Source organism: Ovis aries, chromosome X, assembly GCF_016772045.2.
Source record: "Ovis aries strain OAR_USU_Benz2616 breed Rambouillet chromosome X, ARS-UI_Ramb_v3.0, whole genome shotgun sequence".
In the NCBI taxonomy this organism is placed as follows: domain Eukaryota; kingdom Metazoa; phylum Chordata; class Mammalia; order Artiodactyla; family Bovidae; genus Ovis; species Ovis aries.
Window position 1 is genome coordinate 99,005,533 of NC_056080.1, and position 25,155 is coordinate 99,030,687.

At 46.1% G+C, this 25,155-nt stretch overlaps 2 protein-coding genes and 1 non-coding gene across 23 annotated transcripts in view; 1 reads left to right on the forward strand and 2 right to left on the reverse strand.

The window, feature by feature from the left end:
• Positions 1-7,947, forward strand: part of MAP7D3 (MAP7 domain containing 3) — a 35,642-nt gene extending 27,695 nt beyond the window's left edge. For 2 of the 7 annotated variants that reach the window (XM_027963671.2, XM_027963672.2), the window contains exons 14-18: positions 788-841; positions 2,341-2,443; positions 3,788-3,977; positions 5,103-5,374; positions 6,319-7,947. In XM_027963671.2, the coding sequence (XP_027819472.1) occupies positions 788-841; positions 2,341-2,443; positions 3,788-3,977; positions 5,103-5,374; positions 6,319-6,326 (627 nt within the window). In that variant the 3' untranslated portion in view covers positions 6,327-7,947. Of the gene's footprint in view, positions 1-787; positions 842-2,340; positions 2,444-3,787; positions 3,978-5,102 lie in introns of all 7 variants that reach the window. The other 5 variants (XM_060408406.1, XM_060408407.1, XM_027963674.2 and 2 more) reach the window with 3 other exon arrangements.
• On the reverse strand, positions 2,683-2,754 carry TRNAW-CCA (transfer RNA tryptophan (anticodon CCA)). Its single transcript has one exon. It is a non-coding gene; the product is annotated as a tRNA-Trp (tRNA).
• Positions 7,948-11,682: 3,735 nt separating the features above from the next.
• The window catches only part of FHL1 (four and a half LIM domains 1), a 64,373-nt gene continuing 50,900 nt past the window's right edge, over positions 11,683-25,155 (reverse strand). For 9 of the 15 annotated variants that reach the window (XM_042241548.1, XM_027962753.2, XM_042241540.1 and 6 more), the window contains 6 exons: positions 16,045-16,226; positions 15,719-15,893; positions 14,939-15,108; positions 14,345-14,531; positions 13,567-13,766; positions 11,683-13,213 (listed from right to left, as the gene is read on the reverse strand). In XM_042241548.1, the coding sequence (XP_042097482.1) occupies positions 13,130-13,213; positions 13,567-13,766; positions 14,345-14,531; positions 14,939-15,108; positions 15,719-15,893; positions 16,045-16,200 (972 nt within the window). In that variant the 5' untranslated portion in view covers positions 16,201-16,226 and the 3' untranslated portion in view covers positions 11,683-13,129. Of the gene's footprint in view, positions 13,214-13,566; positions 13,767-14,344; positions 14,532-14,938; positions 15,109-15,718; positions 15,894-16,044; positions 16,227-17,398; positions 23,549-25,155 lie in introns of those variants that run through there. The other 6 variants (XM_027962752.2, XM_042241547.2, XM_042241546.2 and 3 more) reach the window with 6 other exon arrangements.

Below are 25,155 nucleotides of genomic sequence, written 5' to 3' on the forward strand. Positions count from 1 at the left end.
GATGGCTCTGTACAGCAAACCACTGGGAACAAAGTTCCTTTGAACAGAATCCCTTGGGTCATGGTAGGGGTGGGTAGAAATTTGAGTTTTTTCTAAACTGGACTGGAAATTGCAATAACTGAGCTTGAAGAAGCAGAAGGTGGGGGCTTCTCAGAGAGGCCAAGATGCAGGCTCTTTGTAAGGTTGGACTGCAATTTGTGTAACCCATGTGTCTCATCTGGGAGTAAGGAACACCTCAGACCAGGGTGAGGGACTTCCCAGCCTCTCTGTCAGGAGATCAGTCACCTTGAGGAGGCCAGAGAGCTAGAGCTGTCCTTACCTTCAGGGAAGAAGGGAACTCTTAGCCTTCCTGCGTGTGCTCTTTCTAGTAACACAACCCGTGACAGCATTGCATTGTTGAGATGCATTCTTTTCATTAACATCAGCTTCACTCATGATCTGTTGAGACAAAAATCATGTTCACAAGTTCTGATTGGTTTGCAATGATATGTGCTTGGTCTAGTAATAAATTTCCACACTGGCAAAATCAGGAGTGAGAAGTCATTTGGATTTCTGCGTTAGGGTAACAAGTACACTTGTCACCATTCAGAGTGTTTTCTAGATGACTGACCGTGAAACTGGGCTTGGAGGAAAGTGCCCACCCAGCTGCTGGCCCAACATCTTGCATTGACTTTGGCACAGACAGCAGTATTGTCTGCTTCTGGAACACAAAAATAATCAACTTCTTCAGGACCAGTGTTTTGTTTTTAATGTTTTCATGTTTGAATTTTATTTTTTTAAAAAATAGAGAATTGAGGAAATTATGAAGCGGACGAGAAAGCCAGATTCGAATGCCTCAAAGGTAGTCTGTGTGTTCCTACCAGCAGTGTATAAGAATTCCTGTTGTTTTACATTCTTGCCAACTTTTTAATTTTTGCCAGTCTCTGGTGCTAATGAAATAACATTTCACATTTCCCTGATTATTAAAAAGATTGAGCATGTTTTTTCCCATCTTTAGTTAGCTTTCATGTTTTTTCTTGTGTGGAATCCTTTGTTTAGTCTTTTGCCCAAAACTTTCTGGCTGACTTATCTTTTTCTTACTCATTGGTAGTTCTTTAAATGTTCTAGATACTTCTCCTTTCTTGCTTGTATGTGTTGCAGATACCTTCTCTCAGTTTGTGGCTTATCTTTTCTTATTGCTGTTTGCTGCTACATAGATGTTCTTGATATTTCACATCGTGGAATTTTATCAATATTTTTGAATGACTAATGGAGTTGAGTCCCATATTGGCCATTTGGGGATTCACTTTGGTGAAGTGTCTTTTCAAGTCCTTTGCCCCTGTTTCTATTCAGTCACTCGCATTTTTCCTACTGATCTGTGGGAGAATTTACAAGGTCTGCTTCTGAGCCCCTTGGATATCTGTACTGCAGGTATCAGCCCCCAGGCTATAGTTTGCCTCACACTCTCATAATGTCCTTTGATGAACTGAAGCTTATTTTAATGAACTCAGATTTAGCATTGTTTTTTCTTTTATGATTAGTGCTTTCAGGGTCTCTCATAAGTATTTGTTTATCCCTCCCCCAATGTCTTGTCTTTTGATGGTTTGCATTCTTCTCAGATCTTTTGGGGGGCTTCCCTGGTGGCTCACTGGTAAAGAATCTGCCTGCCAATTCAGGATATGGGTTCAGCCCCTGGGTGAGGAAGATCTCCTGGAGGAAATGGCAACCCACTCCAGTATTCATGCCTGGAGAATCCCAAGGACAGAGGAGCCTGGCAGGCTACAGTCCTGGGCTTGTGAAAGAGTCAGATACAACTTAAAACCAAACAACAGGTCTTTTTATCCCCAGATTCTTTATTCTTCACCATCTGAGCTACAAAACTGATATTTTGCCTATTTAAAATTGCCTAGTTGTGGTCATTCACATCATTATGAAAATTTAGAATCGAAACGTCATTTCTGAAGAGTGATGGCAGTTACCCTCTCAGAGAGCGGGTAGCACATTGACTTGAGAAGTCCTGCCTCAAGCAGCAGCCAAGAACATTTCAGCCATGGTACCACCTGAGCTTAGGGCTCCAAGGAGGCAGAGCCTTTACACCATCCCAGAGCTGTTGTCCCTTGGCTCTCATTCAGGGAAGTCTACCATTTTTGGCTGTCTTTCCGTAGCTGAAAGACACAACTTGGGTCACCTGTCCTGTCCTTTGTAGATTCTTGGGGCTAAAGAGGTTAGATTCCTTTTTTACCTTTTAATTGAAATGACAAAAGTTAGCAATCAATCCAGGCATGAAATCTGTCTTCTCTGAAATAACTGTCAGGATGATTGAATGGTAGATGCAATCTTGACTTTCTTCTCTCGTTGTAGGCTACAGAAACATTGAGCAGTGATGCATATGAGGAGGACGAGGCAGATGATGAGGACGAGTCAGAAAGTGACAGTGATTCCTTTGATGACATGCGTCCATCAGGTTTGCTTGCCTTTTGAGTTCTGAAGTAAAGTCACTCAGTTGTGTCTGACTCTTTGCGACCCCATGGACTGTAGCCTACCAGGCTTCTCTGTCCATGGGATTTTCCAGGCAAGAGTGCTGGAGTGGGGTGCCATTTCCTTCTCCAGGGGATCTTCCCGACCCAGGGATCGAACCCAGGTCTCCCGCATTGCAAGCGGATTCTACCCTCTGAGCCACCAGGGAAGTTCAAAATAACACTGTGACCCTGACGTGATTTGAACACGCAACCTTCTGATCTGGAGTCAGACATGCTACCATTGTGCCACAAGGCCTTCCCTTTGAGTTCTGTTCATCACCATTTAGGAGCTAGACTGTCTAGGTTCATCCAGACTTCCTCTGCTTGTGAGCTGTTTGACTTTGAGCAAGTTACTTAACCTCTCTGTGTTCAGTTTTCCTATCTGAAAAGGGGGAAGCTAATATTGTTCTCCTGGGGTGGGCATGAGATTGCAGTGAGATCCCGAAGTACTAAGAATGGTGCTTGACACATAGTAAACTCTCAATAAATAGTAGCTGCTACGACAACTGTTCTTTTGTTTTGTGCTGAGAGACTGTAGATGGCAGCTCTTTCTCAGCTCAGTGTGAGGCTTACTAGCATCTCACAGTTTAGGACCCCGTGTGGCATTCATGACTGACCACAGGTAGAATGCCACTCCCTGCCTCACAGAGAGAAAATGAGGATCCTGGCGTTACAGTGCCTCTAAGGTACATTGTTGAGTCTCATTCCCTGGTGAGTGTGAACCACAGTAATGGCATTTGAGAAAACACAGTTGGTCCACCCTTTATGCCTTAGTGGGTATCAGGCACATGGGAACCCTGCTAGCTACTGGGGCGTTGAGGAACCTCAGCCAATGGGGAGCCAGACATGAGCAGATGGTGGTGCTGCCACATGCTGGTTGCGCTAAAAGGAGTTAGGCCAGAATGTCACTAGAACAGGAGCAGGAGCAGCAGAGGGGTAGGCTGGGCCTTAGGCCATTGAGAAAGGTTAAGATCAGAGGTGAGACTAAAATGAGAGGGTCACCAGAAAGAGGGACAAGAAGCACGGAGCTGTCCTACCCTCTAGCCATCATTACTTGCTGGCAGAGGAGAGAGGGCACGTTCCTTCAAGGTGGCCCTTGGTGCTTTCAGGGCACAGTGGGCTTTTGCTCTGACCCCGCCTCCCCAGAATCCTGCCTCCAGACAACTCCTGTCTTCAGGTAGACATCCCTTGCCCAGTCTGGCAGGCTCACAGCCTTTACTTTGCTTGTCTTTATTGTTGAAACTCCAATTTTAATCTTGCTGCCTTTTTTTTTTTTTTTTTACCTCTAGCTACTATAAATGGCATGGATTCATCCACAAAACCAAAAACACATTTTAAACATGTGAAGAACACTAGCAAGTTTTTAGATGTGACTTCTAGCCACATCCATAAAGAGACAAAAGCATCTTTAAATACTGACATGAAAACCTTTGGACCAAAAGGAGTGAAAGACCCTTTGAATCAGACAAAGAGTACCAGGTGAGTCACTCAATGAGTTTATCAGAATACACCTGGGAGGGGTTATGATTGGCATCCTTAGAATGATGCACAAGATTACTGACTGCACTCTTAGTTTGTCCCAAACACTATGTCAAGTGCTCTACTTATAGGAACAAACTCAGTAAGGATGAGCATCCCCCTCCTTACAGACTTGAAGACTGAGGCATGGGCTTCCCTGGTGGCTCAGTGGTGAAGAATCCACCTGCCAGTGCAGGAGACGTAGGTTTGATCCTTGATCTGGCAGATCCTCCTTACCCTGGAACAACGAAGCCCAGGCACCACAATTATTGAACCTGTGCTCTAGAGCCTGGAAGCCACAACTAATGAGCCCCACTTGCCACAACTACTAGGGTGTGGCCCTTGCTCCCCGCAACTAGAGAAAAGCCCGTGTAGCAACAGATTCCAGCACATCTAAAAAAATAAACAATTATTTTTTAATGAAAGAAAACAGAAATGGAGAGATTATGAGCCTTATTCAACCCAGCATCCAACAGTTCAAGGGCAGAACGTAAATTCAACCCAGAAATACCTGATTCCATTCTGAGTTTTTATTCACACTGGTTAGTGTTGTCTCATACAATCAGGGAAGGGGACGTTGAGTGACTGCAGTGTAACAGACATTTTATCTGTCTAAATTCCCATTGCAACTCTGGGCATGATGTTAAAGTCGTCATTGTACATTTGGGAAACTGAGGGTCAGAGGTAAGGTCAGAAGAACAGGACCAAATTCTTAGAAAGGAAGGCTCATTGGGTGATTGCCTGAAAAAGAGTGTTACTTGCCACCGAGGAAAGATATCTGGGAGCCATTTTATAGTGTAACCTTGAAAGTGACATTACAATTTCTGCCATAAATACCACTATTTCAGAAGGGGAAACTGATTTTTTTTTTAATCCCAGAGACCAAACAACTCAGATAATTCATGATCTAGCTAAATTTGATTTGAAGGTTAAACTCTTCTAAACTTCAGTTATTTCTATCATCAATTTTGTGGACCACGGTTATCCTCTGAATATGAGTTTTAGTGTATTAAAATAATAAAGCTTCTGTCAGGCAAAGCCTTGGTTTGGGGACAGTCAGGATTATAACCAAATATCTCTTTCCAGATCCTCCACCAAAAGACCAACCAACCGAGCAGCAAAAACTGGAAAGGTGGAAATCAGCAGCACCGTGGGACCTACCAAGAGTTCCCGTTCAGAGGTACAGAAGTGGGTATGCGACCAAATTATTGACTTCTCAAGAGAGGCAAAACCACCTGGGTCCAGTTTCCCTCCTGAGAGCCCAAAACTCCAGCCGAGAGGCTCCATGACATCCTGCCTGAATCACCGGCCACCTGTAGACAACAAAAACAGAAGCCAATCTGTGCCTGCTCCATCAGGTAAGGCCTTCACCCATTTCCACAACCCTCCTCTGTTTCCAGCTGTGCCAGAGCTTGGCACCATGTAACTTTGGAGGCGAGGGAGAAGACAGTGGTGGGTCTAAAGCTAGGTTGAAGAGCCCCCCGTTAGTTAGTTTCGAGAACATTCATGACATGACCAATTGTTAATATACAGAGTAGGTTCGTTTCAAACAGTGGACTCCTCTGCACTCCTGATCCACTGGCTGCTCTTCAGCACTCAGGTCATTTAGGGCGGCGGTGGCGGTGGTATAGTTGCTACTGCTGCTGCTAAGTCACTTCAGTCGTGTCCGACTCTGTGCGACCCCATAGATGGCAGCCCACCAGGCTCCCCCGTCCCTGGGATTCTCCAGGCAAGAACACTGGAGTGGGTTGCCATTTCCTTCTGCAATGCATGAAAGTGAAAAGTGAAAGTGAAGTCGCTCAGTCGTGTTCAACTCTTAGAGACCCCATGGACGGTGGCCCACCAGGCTCCTCAGTCCGTGGGATTTTCCAGGCAAGAGTGCTGGAGTGGGGTGCCATTGCAAGTCATGTTCAACTCTTGCAACCCCATGGACTGTACCCCGCCAGGCTCCTCTGTACATGGAATTCTCCAGGCAAGGATACTGCAGTGCTTTGCCATTGCCTTCTCCAATTTAGGACAGAGGGTTGGTGAATTTTTTGGAATTAGTCCCTCAATTTGTGTATCCAAAACCAAAAGGCCTAGGTTTTTCTTTCCTTGAGAAGCTCTGTTTGAAATTGAGAGGCAGCTTCAACCCATTTGGAGGTTGGGGAGCATTTATAAGAGCACCAGTACGGCAGCAAGTTGGGGTGGAGGGCCTGCTGCTGAGGGTCCCAGGCCGGCCTCAGTGTGGGGCAAGGATCCACTTGGTATGGAACCGGTATCTTCACTAATAAATCTTTCTTTTCTTTTTCCCTCTGTTCAGATACGTAAACCTTTTCCAGCCTAGAAGAGAATCCATTCTCCACTCTGGATTTTGACCTCTGGGCCCACCTTTCAAAATTTTTCTGCTTCCTACATGAACCCAGCAAAGAAAATGACTCTCAGAAAAAAATATCATCTTAACATATCTCAGAAGATGCTCATATCATCTTGAGTCTTGCCCATAAGCAAGGGTTCTGAGTAAAGAGTCATTTTATTTTGCTGTAAAAATCTCCATTGTCTGTCATTCTTGTATTTTCGTGCCAACACATTTGTGTATCAAGTGTGTCTTTGTAAAATGTTCACTCTTAAGCATATATAAAATGCTAAGAGAATCTTACACCAGAACAAAAGTTTTTTGTCAGTACCTATTTTAAATCTTAAAATCATGTTTACTGCATTTAACAATTAGTTTGTTTTTGTTGTTTAGTTGCTGAGTTGTATCTGACTCTTTCCAACCCTATGGACTATAGCCCACCAGGCTCCTCTGTCCATGAGATTTCCCAGGCAAGAATATTGGAGTGGGTTACCATTCCCTTCTCCAGGGGATCTTCCTGACCCAGGGATCAAACTCATGTCTCCCGCATTGGCAGGCAGATTCTTTACCGCTGAGCCACTAGGGAAGCCCCAACAGTTGCTTTAATTTAGCAATAAAAACTCACATTCAGTCTGGTAGAGAACATAATGGGTCTTAAGGGTCTCAAGATTCCTCACACAAGGTTTGTTGGATTGTTCTTAATATACAAATACAGAAAGTGGCAAGATAGAGTAAATCACATTTAATCGTTAGTGTATGTTTGTTTCTAACTGCCATAGTCTGCCAGTCCTGGGCACAGACACTGGTTACCTTCAGATACTGGCGGTCCTAGAAGGTGTAATTTTTTTTTTTCATCTTTCCTGCTTTTGTCAGCATTTCATTTTGGAAGTACATATTGAGGTTTATAAAAATTTGTTATTTTTATTGTGTACATAAGACAGTATTTGGCTGTTGTCTGATGGGGTTTGTTCAATTCCTCTGCATGTTTACCATGTATAATCCTTTTCTGCTTATGTTCTCCAGGCCTGCCATTCAGTATACACTCAGGCTTGAGATGTGGAACCAAAATTGGTTTGCCTTTCTCTAGCCACTAGCTGCAAGTGTGTAAAGGAGCAATGTTTTTCTTCGGTCCCCACTGTAGATAGGCACAGCACGCACACAGTGGACATGCACACATGTACACACACGTGTGCACAGGATCTGTTTCCTGAAGTCCACTGAATCATGCTTAAATGATTGACTAAAACTTGAATTCAGATTAGTTGTCCTAATGCTGATGAGTTTTCTGGTGGGTCACAAATGAAGCAGGCCCATCGTCCTTTGTAGCCACCAGTCTTGAATTAGTAAAAGGAAGTAGTTATTCTTTCTGATTCCCTAGTTCTTTGCTATTCAGAGTACTGTTATCTTTGTTATAGATCAGAGCTTGGTGCCTTAGATTTTAAAACTTTATATACACAATCTCTTTTATATAAAAGGCAGAGACAATCATTGTAACAAAACGTGTTTCTGATATTTTTCTGTGCAAATTTCACATGTTGAAACACTGTTAAACCTTCATATGTGTGCTCTATGCAATAAACTTTGCAGGTAAAGCAAGTTTTCGTCATGTTTTAATAGCAAAAAAATGTACTGAAGGTGGTATAAAGGTGACACCAGCTTGTAACCAAGGTATGAACACAGGCAGGCAGTATGTTTGATAAATAGTCATCACATCCTCTGATGCCCCTCTGCAGCCACTTGGTGGTTTGGCAGTGTGCCACCGCGTGCAACATTAAGGTGTGAATTTCGAACTCTGGTTTTCTCCCTGCACCTGTTTCAGTGCTTGTTACTCCTGCCTGTGATGGCTCTGACTTATATTTGAGGCCAGTAATTAAAGTATCTTTCTTTTTACTGTGGTAAAATTTACATGAGTGGCATTTAGTACATTTAAAATGGGCAACTGTCACTGCTGCCTAGTTCCAGAATGTTTTCATTACCCTAAAAAGAAACCCAGGACCCTTAAGCTGTCACTCCCCATTCCCCCCTGCGCATCCCTTTTAAAGCTCATATCTGGTGAGCCACACAAGGAAAACACAGTTGCTCTTGACAGTCTGCGTGTGTGCTCTGGCAGTCATTGTGCTCTGTTACACGCACATGACGTCACTGTTACTGTGTGTGGCCAAACCACTGTTTGGATCTGCCCATAAATGTTTAGCTTCTACTCTGGAAACATGTTCCACTCCACTGGGTTTTGTGTTGGATAAAGGTGCGGTCCTTGTTTATCCCTGATCTGTGGCATCTGGTGCTTTGAGAATAGTGGCAGCCGTTCCCCACTTGGCATTCCGTGCCGGGCCATGCACTAAGATTGTTGAACCAGGGCATTCCTTGGTAAGCACACAACCTAAAACACCAATATAGCACCCTCCTGACAGCTCTGAGGTGTTGGACACTGACCCGGCCTCCACGCTTGCCGTAGGCTGGTGTCCTCTGGGGACACACGGGTCACCTCACGTTTCCCTTGCTCTCTGGAGAACCTCTTGGTGCCCACTCCCTTGAGGAATAGGTCCCTGGCCTCTCCCAGTGTCACCCCTCTCCCCTCCCTAGAGTGCAGTTTCAATCCCCAACAACCACAAAAATGCAGTAAAAACATTGGAAAGGATGCTGGACAAGTCTGAAGACCTGAATCCCACCTGAGGTGGCTGCAAGCCCACCAGGTGACTGCGCACATCATGGACCTCTCCGAGCCCTCTGGTGTGGCGAGTTGGGAGGCTGGGCTCCAATCACTGAGGGCCTTCAGTTCTCAGGAGTCACTGACTCACTGTGGCAGGAGCTAAAGGGTTGAGAAATGGGCATAGAACTGTAGCAGCAGCTGGTGCCAAGAAGCACAAGCCTGAAGGCAGACTGTCCAGCATGTCTTATCAGGGAATATCCAGTAGCCCCCCCCCCCGCCCCCACCATTCACAGGCCTGGTTGGTTGCAGACCACTTTGACCTCGGTCTCCCTTCCCACCAGTCTACTTTTGAGTGTTCCTGGATAGGCTTGTCTCATAATTTCTCAGACTGTTGTAATAACCGTAGTTAACATGTTCTATATGCCAGATACTTAAGAGGCATCATTTTAAACCCTCACAACAACCCTGTGAAGTGTGGGTATTCATTTTTCCCTAGGACACAGACTCGTGGAGGTGGGTATTTGTTCAACGTTATACAACTAGAAAGAGGATCTGGTGCTCAAGTCTAATTCTAAAGTCTTGGCTTTTGCGGTGGGTAATATACTATCTTTGGTGCTAGAGATAAAAATAATTGCTAATGTTTGTTGAATGGTTTTCTTGGATGTTGCTTTTCCTGCATGCCAGTCGGTTGCCATGCTTAATAAATAAGCATTTGTATAATCCTGTAATGTGCATGTGATCCTGCAAGGTAGGAATTCTGTCTTGTTTTACAGGCGAGGAAGCCAGCTCAGAGAAGTTAGGTGACCTGCCCAAGGTCTCATACTTAGGAAGTGGCAGTGCAGCCAGGATTGGAATCCAGGCAGTATGGCCGCAGAATTTATCTTGTTACCGGAAAGTAGATTATGTTCTTGATACTCTGATCCCCTTCATTATGAGGGAGAAGAGGGTTCTCTGCTGAAAATTCTGTAGGTAGACTTTCCCCTCCTTCCTCCTGAGTCTTAGGTTGTCATTGTTAAAATGGATTACTGAGCGCTGAGCGGGGGGCTTCCCTCATTGTGATGTAGTGGACAGTGTTCTCCCCTATGGCAAGGTAGCATCATAAGCCTTGTAGCCTGGGCTAGAGGTGTGCCCAGGGGTGTGTGACCTTCAGTTTTCTCATGTGGAAAAGTGGGGCACTGGTGCCAGTGTTGGCTGTGAAGCCTTGGTATAGTGGTATGAGGTGCTTCTCAAGTGTTAAGCAGTATCTTGGGGCCCAATCCTGGCAGGCCTATTGCTGGGGGACAAAGGTGGAGCCTGGGATTGGCGGGAAGGGTGGAGGGGGCTACAGGTGACCTCAGGCAGGGTTGTGCAGGGTAGTCATACAGCTTTTTCTCCGCAGAACTCTTTAGCCCTGGCATAGGCCAGGGTTTTGCATGCCGAGTGGGATGGGAAGCAAAGGGTGATGGGATTGAGGTTGACAAGATGGGGTCAGTGATAGGGTGGGTGTAGCATCTCAGGGGAGTGAAGATGAGTAGGGCTGAGAGAGGTAATTGAGCCATCAGTGGACTGGGGAGCTAAGAACTAGTTCAGTGAGATGAAGAGTAAGAACAGGAAGGGAGGGAATGCTGTCAAAGAGATGGCAAGTACCAGTGCCATGAGGGCCTAGGATTTCCCTGTGCCAAAGCAGCAGAGGTGGGGGCACTCGTGTCAGGGTCTCCCCCTGGGGCCCCCTTGGGCTTCAGCCTTTGCCACTGCCCATCACCCAGCTCCTTTAGGAAGCAGAGGACCACCATCTCAACTCCCCACCTCACCCCTACTTCTTGGGGCTGAGAAGTCGTCCAGATGACGACCCAATAGACTCTTATAACTCTTATAACTCTTTAACTGCTAATTTCTCTAGGGAAACACACAAGAGGCTGTTCTCCATTCATAGCAATAACTTGCTACAAACAGGCCTTGATTCATATCGTGGCAAATGCTAGCTTCAAACACATTCTGTCCTTTCATTACCCCGGGTATGAGAGTTCCTCCAAAGACCTCTGCCTTTAGCTGAAATGTCCTTCCACCTGAGGAGCTGCCAGCAGACACCTGTGTCACTGGGCCTCCAGCACCATCCTCAAACAACTACGTCGTGTGAGCAGGTTGGATGCCCCAAGAACTTGAGCCTCAGGGGTGTGGCCATGAGCCATGATCTAGAAGCTACCTCTACCTCTGTCCACACCATCTCCACCTCTCCCACCCCTGAGACAGAGGGGCCCAATGAGCAGCCTCCCAAATGACCGGTGTCCTTGAGCAAGATCACCTTCTGAAGGCCTGGCAGTGGAGGAGTGGCCACTGAGGCCCAGCAGGGCTCCACAAGGCACAGGGAAAGGCAGTCAGAACACAGACGGGATGACTTCCCGACACTTCAGCTGCAGTTCCCCTTCTGGCCGACCCCCTGGCCAACGGAAAGCAATGTGCTCTTTTTAAGGGTGATCACCATCTGGGAAATGTTATTTGGGGTCAGAGTGGGGTTTTTCATTGTTATCGTTCTTAACTGGATCCAAGTGCTGTTATGGGGTTTCTTTTATCTTGTTTATAATTCATGTAATTGAACTGAACTGAGTATGTCCCTGAAGGAAGGAAAAGTCATTCAGGTTTCTGGACCTGCAGTATCACTTTAGAACAATTCCACCGAGCAGAATTAGAAGTCAGGAGGCAAGTTATTTATATGCTGCTTTATTTCTGTAAGGATACACGGAACCGTTAGATGATCATTGTTAATGACAAAATGTAGAAATGAGGCATCGGCTTCTCTAACCACTCCTACGAGAATGTTAGTATGCATTGTCATTACATGTGTACTCTTGATATCGTCTCATTATACTATGTAATATAACATTGTAGCTAGAATACAGTAAATAGGGGATCCTGCGACTCAGGTAAGCACTACGTGGAACTCTGGTTCTGCCTGTGGGCACAGTGGCCTCCATGCCCCTCTAGAGCCAGTTATGCTCTGGAGGAACAGTCCTCAGAATCACAAGAGAAGGGAATTGGCAGGCCTGTTTAACACACCGACACAGAGCAGACAAGTACTATGTTACAAGGGATTCCACTCGTCACTGCTGGGAAATGTCATATCCGTGTCAATGACAGTTCTGGCGCCTGCTCACCTACCCCTCTAGAGTTTTATGGTTACTTCTGTAGGATGAATTCAAAACTGTAGGAACATATAAGGGGGCTAAAATATTCTCATGCAAGTCTCCAAACCCATAAACTATGTTGCTATTAATTAAAACAAAGGAATTATTAATTAAAAAAAGATAAAAGGACAGCTGGGTTAGTTTTGTTAAGCTTCCAAAAGTATTCGCTGTGATGACGTTCTTCTGAAACAGGCTCGTTTTCTCAGATCTGCCTACACTTTCCAAATCACCTGCACGTTCCATGCTTGAAAGTAGGAACGCTCAGAAAACACGCCACACAGGGAAATCAAACGTTAGTACAGGGAAAAAGGTCAGTTGAGAATTACAGCTAAATTCAAATGTTAATTTTTTGGAAATTCGGATTAGTTATTTGAAAGCACAAAAAACAGAAGGAAGGTTTTGATGAGGAAGTTATTTAAACCATGCATTTCAGTAAGTTCTTTCTGCTCACAGAACAGGGTGAGCAGCTGAGTTGGAGCAGCCGCTACAACTCTTGTGTCGTGTGATGACAACGTGGGTCCCAGCTGAGCCACAAGAGGTTTCTCAGTGGGGCTTTATCTCTTAGGCTTCTTGCTTACATCACTAAGCAGCTACATGGTCAGCGCTTTTCTGCTCTATGATAAACATGCAGAAGAATCAACCTACCTAAGTATTTGTTTCCTAATTGCAGCTATGGAGAAATAAACTTTGCTGCAGGCTTGCTTTTTCCTAAATCCTAATATGATCACTGTGTGCCGTTAACTCAAGTAATAACTGTAAAATGGGAGAAAAGACAGAAGGAGCAACTCTGAAGAGGTGAAAGGCCGCTCTTGCCCTATGGGTGGTGCCGGGCAGAGGGCAAGGACACAAGGAACAAGACTCAAATTCCATTTTACAGGACAGGAGCCCCTGTCACTTTACAGCTTTTTGGCACAGTCGGGGCAATACACTTGCTCCTGATGGAAAACAAAGCGCTTGTTGGCCAGATTCACGGAGCATTTTTTGCAGTGGAAGCAGTAGTCGTGCCAGGATTGTCCTTCATAGGCCACCACACTGGAGCCTTTACCAAACCCTGTGGAGGAAACAGAAGCACACAAGAGCGACAGCTGAGTGGACACAGGTGGCAGCCAGGCTGCCGCTTTGCCCATTCATGGAGCCGACAAGCACGCAGGCTGCATCCGCCCGGCGCCCGGCCCCCCGCTCCACCGCGCAGTCCCCCACGCCGCCGGGACCTGAGAAGATGCCAGAGCTCCGCCGAGGGCCCCCCTGCTCTCCGGAACCCACATCCCCAGCCACCGCCATCGCCCTGTGACTGACGCGCACCGACCTCCCAGCACAACCAGTTTCTTTGATTTAGGTCAGGGCCATGGCATCAAAGTGGCCACCAGGAGGCAAACTTGGGCTGTTTGTGGGGTGTGCACTTACCGGGCCTCGAGGAGCTGCTAAGCTTCGATTTTTTCTATAAAGAACCACCACCCACGAGGGACAAGTCCTCTCTCCACCCGGATGCCTGCCCCGGAGGTTGGCGCTGGGAAACAGGGTGAGAGGCAAGCGTTTCCCGTGGCACACTGGGGGCTTCCTAGCTTTAGAGACTGGGTGGCTCACTCTTGACACAGTCCTTTTCCCTGAGGATGGCAAAAGTCTTCTCAAATGTACATTTCAAGGCTCCCCGGGAGATGGGAAAATTGGAGGCGGGGGGGAGAGGGCCCAGGGCACGTGGACCGCGGCCGCGAGATGAGGAATGAAGTGATTAGCTCGGCTCCTGATCGCAAAAGAACTGCCCACTCGCACCTCTGAGCTAGCCTTCGGCTACGGGGTGTTCTCATCCCAGCTTCTCACTCTCCGGCCTCCCCCCTCCCCCCTCCCCCACCCAAGCCCACCGTGCTCCTCTCCCCCACCCCTCTCCCCAGCCCCCCCCCCCCCAACCCGCGCAGTGCCTGCCCGTGGCCGTGGGTCTCAGGCTCATGATCTCCGGCAGCGGCGTAAGTTAGTCGGCAGTAGTTGTAAGTGTTCTGTGTTGCAAAGGCTAACCTGGCCTGGGGGAGAATCCAAACTACTTGGGGGCCTTTGGGACCACAATGGCAGGGGGAGAAGGGCATTCTTTGGGGCCTTTGTGGATGAAACCGACGACGTAGGAAAATGAGAGATGGTTACCATGCGCAAAACCTAGCCTGGCAGACTTAGCAAGGACTCTTTAGCCTACCAGTGATTGGGTTCTTGCATCCAGCACACTTCTTGGCCACAAAGTTCTTGTAGCAATCCACGCAGTAATACTGGTCCTCCACAGCAGTGAAACGCTGCCCAGCCAGCTTCTTAGAGCAGGTAACACACACAAAGCAATCGGCATGCCAGGGCTGATCCTGGTAAGTGATTCCTCCAGATGTGATGGCCTAGACCAGGGAGTGTAGCACCGGATTCAGATTCAACAACCATTTTGTTGAATGCCTACTACGTGCCAGGCACTGTGCTGGGCGCTCTGGTCTATAGTATCTCATTAAATCACCACAATGGCCATGGGAGGCAGGTGCTATTATTATCCGCCAGTTACAGTTGAAGACACTGAGGCTCAGAGAAGATGAGCCCCTGTGCAAGGTTACTACATAGCAACTGGGTGCAGGAGGCCGGCCTCCAGAGCCAGTGTGCCCTTGGACAGCCTGCCTTGGCCTGGGCGCTGCTTTCTACTACCACAGAATGATAATTCCTACGTCACAGGGCTGTCGTGAGGATGGAAGGGGAGAGTGTGTGTGCAAGTGCTCTGCAAACTGTCAAACACTGCTAGAACTCCCTTGACACGCACCTTGTTGCACTTCACGCAGTGCTTGGCAAACTTGGTCTCATGGCAAGTCACGCAGTAGAAGTCCTCCCCTTTAGGGAAGAAGCTTCCTGTCCCAATGACTTGCTTGCAGTTGCTGCAGGTGAAGCAGTCTTTGTGCCAGACAGTGCCCTTGTATTCCACGTTCTGATCTCCTGTGGGGGGGGGGGGAAGCGAAGGGGTAGCCCCACTGGCAGTGCCCTGCAGGGGGCTGCATCCACTCGGGGTGCTGCCTGGGCCCTCCAGAGTGGACGGAATGCAGGCCCTGCAGTGCGTGGCCCCATGCTTCCATTCACCTACCCGCGGGGAGTTCTCCACCACATCCTCCATGTGGTCATGCCCACCCAGACTCTGTCAGGAAGGGAACCCCGGCCGTAGTGATTTAGGGTCAGATGCCTGAATCCCCACTCCCCCACCCTCATGGCCTTTGTGGATACAGAGATGCAATGTGACCCGGAATTACACCCTAAGGAAGAAGCATGCTTCGATCACTTACTATCCCAAATGAGAAAGCGCTACATACTTTTCACTTCCTTCTCTTGCCACAGACAGTTCTCTCCAGTGTTCTTTTAGCTGCCAGGTGTGTGCGTGTGTGCAAGCATATATGTGTACACATATATTCAGGTATATATATGCGTGCATATATACGCTGAACTCCAGCATTGGCTCCCCGCGGCTCCAGCCCCATCCCCGCAAGCAACCCCTTGCCACGTCTGCCCTCAGGGCCTCCTCCCTGGCTGCCCCGGGGCTGAGTGTGGCTGGTACCTGCTACGATGGGCTTGAGGCAGCCCTTGCACTTGGGGTTGTCCTCCCGAGTGGTGCACTTGTTGCACAGGATCTTGTTGTCCTTGGCCACGAAGGTCTCACTGGCCAAAGGCTGGAGGCACTTGGAGCAGCGGAAGCAGGTGTCGTGCCAGTAGCGGTTCTTATAGTGCACCTCCTGGGAACCGAGCAGTAGCCGGGCTCGGTGAGCAAGACCTCACTCAAGACCACACAGCGCCCCCGCCCCCTGCCCAGAGCCCAAGCAGAAGGGCCAGGGCCCCACGCACATGGCCCCCACCCCGCCCGCCTGCCCCCACAGCCGCCACTACCTTGGAGTCGGCGCCGATGGGCTTGCGGCACTCCACACACGTGTTGGCGCAGAACTTGTCGAAGCACTTGAGGCAGCAGTGGTGGCCGTCCTTCTGCACGTACTTCTTTCCCTGCAGGTTGTCTCTGCAGTAGTGGCAGTTGAACTTCTCAGCCATGGTGCCTACTTTATAGCTGGAAGGACCTGTGGGGGGTGAACAGGAGGGACAAAGAGCCAAGGGTTAGGCTGGAGTGTGCCTGAGGGGCTCCAGGGAGGCCACCCTGGGACCCAGGCAACAGACACCTCACCAAGACACCCGCGACAAAAGCATCCTGCCGTGAGTCCCTGGCACTCTGAAGGGGGGGCGCGGTTGACGAGCAAGGGCAGGGCTGGGATCGGGCAGGCTGGAGAGGGGAGGCCGGTCTATACCAAAGGACACACTGCTCTGGGTCGAGTCTGCAGGTGGCAGCTCGTGGGCTCCCCCTTCACAGGAAGGAGGTGCCCAGACCCTCACTAGAGACCCAACCAGGAGCCCCGTCACCCTCCCCAACTTTCTCAGCACAGAGAGTATCGTCTGGAGGCCCTGCTCTCCTCCTAGCTGCAAAGTTCAGTTCATCTAAAGAAAAACTTACTGCTGACTGTGGACCACGCTAGGCATGGAAGCAATACTTAGTCATTTAGTTTAAATGTCTGCATTTATTTTAAACATGCCAGAGCACTTTTTAATCCCTACAAAAATCCTAAAGAATTATTACAAGATACTTTACTAACTTTTGAAGCCCAACATTCAGGCAAAAGAGGACTTATTAAAATGGCACTCTCCATAGGTACCAGCCAGTCTTGCAATTGAAAACTATTTGTCACAGTGACGTTTGGTTTTGAGATGAGCCAAAATCAAATTCCCCTTCGTTAGAGCATCTGAAGATCAATATGGTTAATAAACTGTATGATTTAGGACATTTGCTTTAAAAAAAAATTTTGCAACTGTAAAGTATAATCTGGGCAAAAAAGACTTTTAAAAGATTTTAAGTTGATTATTCCAAGAACCCCTTCCACTTTGTTCCTATGAACAACTCCCCTTGCCCCCTCCCCACCCCAAAGTCACAGCCCATAAAAAGCACTCTGAATCCTGCTACTTAAAAGGTAACAAATATGAGTTTCTATTAGCTCCCAACTTTTGTAAGCATATGCTAATTTCTTCCTCTCTCCCTGAAAAAGAAATTTACATTGGTAAATAGACAATGATTATTTAATTTGCCCAGGAAACACGAAAACAGACACTATTTTCTCCAGCTACCCACAAACATGGTTACTGTGTGAGCGAACATCCCAGGACTAATTTAGAGAGAAAGGAGGGAAGAGGAAGGAGCACTTGCCTGGTACTCACCGTAGCTCTTCCGCTAACTGAACAGCCCCAGACTCCCACTTTGGGTCCCATTCCCAGTTTTTTTTTTTTATGCAAACACATGTCCACGTTGTTTGGATCCTGTTGCCGCAGGCAACCAAACAGCAGAGTGAGCTAAGGAAACCACACCCTGTGTCTGAGCAGCGCCAGGGAAGGCGGTGAACTCTCACTCAGAACCAGCAGCCTCCAGACAAGGGCGGGTGCTCGCCTCCCCCGCCCACCCCGACCCCAGCAGTTCCAGCTCCCAAAGACCCTCCTCTCCAGACACCTGGTGACTGAAGACGAGGAGTGACATTCTTCTATGAAGACAGGGGCTTGGGACAGTTGTGTCACAGTTCAGACATTTGAGACCCGAGAAAAGTTCTTACTGGTACTTTCCCCCGAAAGAAAACTGGGGTGCCCCCCTACATAACTGGGTTAGAAAGGAAAAGCAGAGCCCCGATGAAACCAGGTCTATCTCCTTGAACTACACACTGCGTACATAAGGGAGCTTTTAAACTGTCTTCAGCCCCTGTGTACATGGGACAGAGTGCCTGTCACAAGGACAGAATGTTGACAATCACTCTCCTTAATTCATTCTTGTTGGCCTTTCACATGCCACATAAAATCCTTGTCTTATTAGCTTTTCCATATTGAAATTGTACACTCAACAAAGATTTACTTTCTTGTTAAGAGCTTCATGGAGAAACCAAATAAATCTCCAGTAACAGTAAGTGCCAGGAAATTAAATTATCAGTGGCTCCTAAATGCCATTTGGCAGGTAATCAGAATTTGTAAGATTACACGGCACTGGCTTCCTGTGTGGCTAGTAACCATGGTGGATTTAGTCCTTCACAGACTATCTTCTTGGACCATATTTGAAGATCCCTCCTTCTCTCTTATCAAAGTCTATAGAAGTTTGCACCCAACTCATTTTAATATATATCACTCTCTTTTGATATCATCCAAAATAGAAATGGATTCTAATATTTCTATCCCAGAGTACCATACACAGACCCGCCTAAAGGCTGGGTCTATCTCGTGGTATTTCTGAGTCCTAGCTTTATGGTAAAAATACAGATATTCATGTCATACCAAAAAAGCCTACCAGAAAACACAGTAAATTCTATGTAGAGGTTTTCGAGAGAAGGAAAACCACTGTGGTCCACACTACCATTAAGATCTTACCTGCCAAGCCCTTCCCAGCTTAAAACCACATACTTTCAAATAACTACTTTACCAATGCCAAGTTCTTCACTGGTTAATTTTCATAGTTCTGGAACATGACTTGTTCAGAGTTTCTAGGCACCCAATGAACTAATCCATAATCCATGGCTAAGCAATGAACACGGCAGAACAAGAGTATGTTGAAAACAGACTCTGCCAGTGAAACTGTTCACACCTACAGTACACGGTTGTAAACCAAGCAGAAGGAAAATTCAGTGAATCAACCCCTGGTTAATGGTACCACTAATTTTCCAAAGTCCGACCACTTGGTGTTTTAGAATCCCCGCTGTATGCATTACTTTTTCTTCTTGTAGGATGAAAAGTCCAGGGTTATTTCATATGTCCCGTCACAGTATACTTAAACTCAGAGAGATTGTATCCAGATGGAGTGACAGATTTCAAAGGGCATACCCTTTTAGAACAATTTCCACAGCTGACTTGAGCCTTTTTCATGTATGTGGAAACACTTATTTGTCAAGATAAAATAGGCACTTCTAGGAATGCAAGCTTTATTGCCTAATAAGTAAACAGGCTGGAAATACTTGAAGCATGTTAACAATGTCGATGTCAAATTCACGAACTTTAGTACTTTTCTGCAATAAATCCAAATAAGTGGAACTTGGGCAACCTGAATGAGATTACCTCATGTTTTTCTAACTTTATGATTATTTGGTCAAAAACTATTTCAAACCTTCATGCAGAATACTTAGGTAGAAGCTGGGGTAATACATTCCTGCTGCAGAAATAGTTACCACAACAGAACTCTGCATAAAATATGGATAATGTGCACAAGAGCAAAATATTGTTACTACTTGTCATCAAATAGATTAACAACTCTTAAGAAAGTGGCTTATAAATGACAATGCTGAGACAGACAGAAGTTCCTAAAAGACAGCAAACACTCTGATCTGTGGGCTCCACCAAAATGATCCACCGTGAAGATCTGACTTCATGAGAGAAAATCTCTACACTTTCCTTTTTTCCCCTTTGCTAGAAATAAGAGACTAGAGGGAAAAAATGGTGAAGATGGCATTTTTATCTCCTCTTTAATCTTAGTGAATGACATCCACTTAGGCATTTAGCTCTTAGGGAACAATTTTCTACCTCCTTAGCAATTTCTACGTTTGTGAAATACAAAACCTTTTAACCTTCCAAAATTTTCAGATCTCTCTGCCTTGGCCTGTTGCTGTTATCAGGAAAGGGCAGGTCATCAATCAAAAGATGAAACACTGGATACATAACATTAGAATGATCCTTTCCTTCAAGGTTGCCTGTCCCTGTCCAGAACACGTGTGCCCCAGGGGAGATCTCTGACTAATCTCACTTCACAGTGCGGCCTTCACCCCTGTGTGCTAGTGAGGTTCCTCTATCACAGGAACAATTGCAAGTACGCTAGCAGCCCTGGAAACCCGATCCAGGGCCCGGGCGACATGGGTCCCCCAGTTTGTGCCTATGGATTGACAGGTGGAGGTGAGTTATCACTGTTCAGCTTTTAAAACCTCTTTTATTAAAAACATTTAATAACAAATATTTCTGTTTTAGAAAATAAAGGGACTGCTCATGGGACTCTAAGGTGCTGATGTCTAGGTGACAGTCCTTTATAGACTTAGCCACTTGGAATGCAGCTGGAAATGTGACTGGGTGATCAAATTTTAGTATTTATTCCAAGATAGTAGCCTGACTTTCTCGCTATGCCTGCTTCAAAAGACACATCATTTTTCACTTAATAAACAAGCTTCCTCTTTCAGAAAATTCCTGAACGATATCCAACATGCTAAGAGGGCCCTATATAAACCTCAATACCTCAATAAAAAGTTTGGGCTTTCAATTTAATCATGTACACATACAAGAAATACAACATTACACAACATTTGTTTACCATAAACCTCTCATTAGAGAAGATACAATTTGTATTTAATAATCTTGTTTCTGTTTTATACATTTTCTCTCAGGGATTTCTTGCTAATCTTCATTATCCCTCTCCTGCCCAAGTGGCTCACAATAAGAATATCTAAGGAAAAAGTGAATATTATGACTAGGTAGCATTTTTCTAACTATGTACTTTCCACGAGTGGCATAATATACAGTATAAACAATGAACAGCAACTCAAATGGGAAAAAAACATAGGTTATTTCTGGTCTGTTAATTGCTATTTCCAGGACAGGACATTAGTCACTCCATGTATAAATGCTGGCTTCTAAAGAAAGGGTATACTGCTTTCCTGAGAACATTCAACAGAGCGAAGCCTCAGCTGATGAAAGGGAGGCTTATGCAGGAGCCACAGCTGCACACCTGGAGGTCCCACCCCACGCAGGGCGGGCTCCTGAGTCACCACTGAAAAGTGGGCTTTCAGAGAATTTCACAGAAAATTAGAAAGTCATTTTTGCCCTACAAACAGACCACGTTCAGGAGGCTTCCAAAATGCCTGGAATTCCTCTTTTGGCTCATTGGTCACAGGTAACCCAGTTTAGATGACACTTGGGATCAGGAGGGGGCTGTGTAGAGATGGTCCAATGAAACATTCCGTGCCCCTGAACTTTCCCTGGACAGATCCTCTCCCAGAACTGCTCTGTTCTGACACAGCTTTTCTGAACGTAGCACGCAATACATGCAGCACATTCTGCCTTTCACACCGGAGAGAAAGGCCCGCTGACCTGGCAGCCAACAGAACGTGTGTTTTCCGTTTCTCTAGTTGTGGCAAAGTAGCAGGCGGTTGTTTGGTAGTCATTCAAACTACAAAACGTTCAGTTTCACCCTTGAACGAGGTTTCTGACTACCACTTTCCTGTGATTTCCGGAAGCCAGTTCACTGGGTCTTCCCCACCTTGCCCACTGTTCCCTTTATATTCCGGCCTGGAAAGGGAGCTACATGATTTCACTGCCCTCCCATCTGCCCCATCCGCAACTTTAAAGGCCAAAGGGTAAGGAATGAAATCTGCAGAACTTTGCAAACGGTAAATATTCAATACAAAAGCATCAGTTCTTGTCCTTGAAAGGTCCTCTCAGTATGTGGATGGTCCCTAAAAATGGATTATGATCCATCCAGTCATCAGAGCCTCTACTCTGTCCACACAAAGTCCTTTTCAGGGCACTATGGGGCTTCTTTCTGTGAGCACTTCTTTCTCAACTGCTTTCATGGACCTATGAACCTAATGCAACAGAAGATGAGTTCTGATTAAAATAAACTATTAAAATAGTTCCTGATTTAAAAAATCATCTAGACGGTGCCAGTAGTTTGTCTAGTCAGAGTTAGAGCCTTCAGATTTACATAAAAGTTATGTCAGGATTTGGTGCCATTTAAAAACCCAAGGTTGGGTGTGTTATAAACGTGTCACCTTTGAAATATATTTCCCTATTCTGTCATTTAATTAGTAAATAAAACAGGGAGTTACTCTACTAGTTAACACACGTTCAAGGTCCACTGGAACAATTGCTACAGCTGACTAGTTTGTCTACACCCAAAGACAGTGTATGCTGGCCGATTACCACAATCTCAGGCGTGTGGTGCCATGTTTGCAAAGTGGCTCCTGGGGGTGGGGAGAAAAACAGACTGCTCTTGAACACTTGGGAACAAGGAAGACATTGCATACTGATTCCCTAAAGCAGTGCATTCCGTTATAGGGTATTTGTTTTAAAATATCAAAGTGAAAGTGAAAGTGAAGTCATATCCGACTCTTTGCGACGCCATGGACTGTAGCCTATCAGGCTACTCCATCCAAGGGATTTTCCAGGCAAGAGTGCTGGAGTGGGTTGCCATTTCCTTCTCCAGGGGATCTTCCCGAGCCAGGAATCGAACCCGGGTCTCCCACATTGCAGGCAGATGCTTTACTGTCTAAGCCACCAGGGAAGCATTCCATTATAGTGTATTTGTTTTAAAATACCAAAAGAGAAGTTTAAAAGTATTTCCATTGTTTAAATATTGACAGTCAATTACAAGTTTTAAAAAATGTTTTTTCCAAAAGACTGCCACTGATAATTACTTTGCTCCTTAATCTGAAAGCTGGGAGATGGCACAAAGTGCCTGGTTGCTAAGAAAGGGAACTGTTACTTAGGCAGAAGGCAACAGAACCACAGTGACGTTCCTGGCTTTGCAGGAGAGAGAGGCAGCAGGCTAACTCCAGAAAACTGGGCTTTCTGGGGAAACTGGCCATCCTTCAGGCCTTTGGCTCTATCTCGGGAGTCTTGTCCATGGCCAAAGGGCTTTCTCAAACTCAGGAAAACTCTCACTGTAATGATAATGATGCTCCAGAGGTTCTGAAGCTTTGACCCCTTTTCTGATGAGAACAGTTAATAATCTACATGTCATATCAAAAGTATCATAGCTGTTTCTTCGGGAAGACTCAAAACACAGCTCAGAAAAGGAGAAGGTATGGTTAAATCAGTATGGACTTTCTTAGTTATAACTCTTCCTCCTTCCAGCTCTGTATCTGATTGATCTTTTCCAAATACTTTAAATTCGATTTATAGCACTGTCAAGATGAAGATTTGTATCTTATAAATAACAACAAAAAAATCCTAATAACAAAGAAAATCTCTTTCCTCACAGTGTCCTCCAGCTTCATAAGATGTCCTGGAAACTGTACGATATAGTAGTATATTTAGATATTAAAAAATAAACTACTCAAACTGATGATTTTACTTGAGTAAGAATAATCTTTTGTCTTGAAAACAGCAGTTGAAGAAGGACAGAAAAGAGATGAGTTAGACTTATTTACTATTTAGACAAGACTAAAATAATTTCATCGAAAAGTATCTTTTAGACCAATGATGGATTCAGTGCCTAATAAAACTGTGCTTGCTAGAAGATAAAGAATATGAAGCTTTTACCTGAGTGTCTATGGGAAGCCATGGCTCAGACACCGAGTTCAGGAGCAGCACCTACGCCAGTCTTCCCTCGAGCCCAGCTGATAAGGCTGCGGCTCAGTTGTGAACATACATTTAAGGGGAAGTGGCTAACACAAAAATAACCAAGAGCAGATGGCCCACCCCTCCCCAGAGATCACAACCTTAATCCCACTAGAAAATTCTTAACCATTTTAGGTGATCCAAGGGAGAAGAATAGGACCCAGTAAAAATACCAAACACTACATATAAATACCTGTGGGGCTACTCAGCATCCAAATTAGCTCCAGAGCCAGAGAGGCCACATAGAAAGTGATCCCTGTACCGGAATAAAATTTAGACTCAGCCCTGGCATACCTTAACGCTGAGCCACCCTCATTAATCCACTTTATATGCCTAAAGAGCTTGCACTTGGTCTTCTGGAGAGTTTTTGTGCTGTTAATGATAAAAGTTACTATAAGAGATAAACTTATGTTACCAGTGTAATTAAAAGGGATTAGACATGAAGAATACACAGATCAAGGGCATTATCTCTGTCCTCCTTGGTCTGCACCAGAGATCAGCAGAATACTGAAGAGGGCAATTCTAGCCACGTATCTCCTTAGAGTCAGCGTGGGGCAGGAGGCAGCGGCATACACGCACATACACCTACTATGTACGCCAAGGAAGGGACACTGTCCTATAAACAACATCTCTTGCTTTTCACTGCCAGGGAGAGTCAAAGTAGAAATAGGGACAAAAACATGGCATCCTAACATGCTCTAATGGCTTCACGGGGCATCCGCTGGCTGGAGGCTGGTCACTGGGATGGAGCTCCAGGAGGAGCTGAGGTCCTGAGGATGGTCTGTGAGTCGGTCCCCCACCTCTGTCCTGACCCTTCTCTGGCTTCATGCCTGCCCCCCCTCAGCCTCACGCCCTCCAGACACACCCCACCTCAGGTCCCCACAGCCGCCCCCTCAGCACAGAGCCTCTCATGGCTGCTCCTCTGCTCCCTTCAAGGCTTTGCTCCAAGGCACTTTTGCAGTGTCATCTTCTTTGGCCACCCTGTTTAAAAGAGCAACCATGCTCCCCACCCCACTCTCCCTACTCTCTTCCCCAATCTGCTCCCCATGAAAGCTGTGTGTTAAAAAACTGAATTTAAAGACGAGAAGCATTAATCAAGACACATATGAAACGGAGACATAGGCCCACTTGGATTCCTAAAAAGTGGCCTTGGCCATTGAAGTTTAAGAAAGGAGACAACCTTCACTCTGGGTCATGCCATGTCTCATCTACTGCTTGTCACTGGTTTCACCCTATTTCCCCCCCTTCCTCCCCGCAGGCCCAGAGCCAGGGTCATGCTTTACTTGGCTTCCTGTTCCCAGATCCCACAGGTAAGCAATACATGCTTCATGATGAATGAACCAATGGGTTTCGTGGTTCTTATGCTCTTCAAATGTTTAAAGAGAAGTTTTTCTAAAAGTTAGCAAAAACTATCAATAATTCCTAGTTGGCTGTCAAATGACATAACAATAAAGTCCCAGACGGTACAGGCAGATTTATTATACATTAGTGTCAAAAAAAAAAAAAAGGCCTGGGGAAAGAGAGGAAGTGACATTGCCCTCCCGCCATGCCTCCACAGCCTCCTCCTTATCTCAGCTGATTGCATTCTGGCAGGGAGACAGGCCAGGTTGAACTATG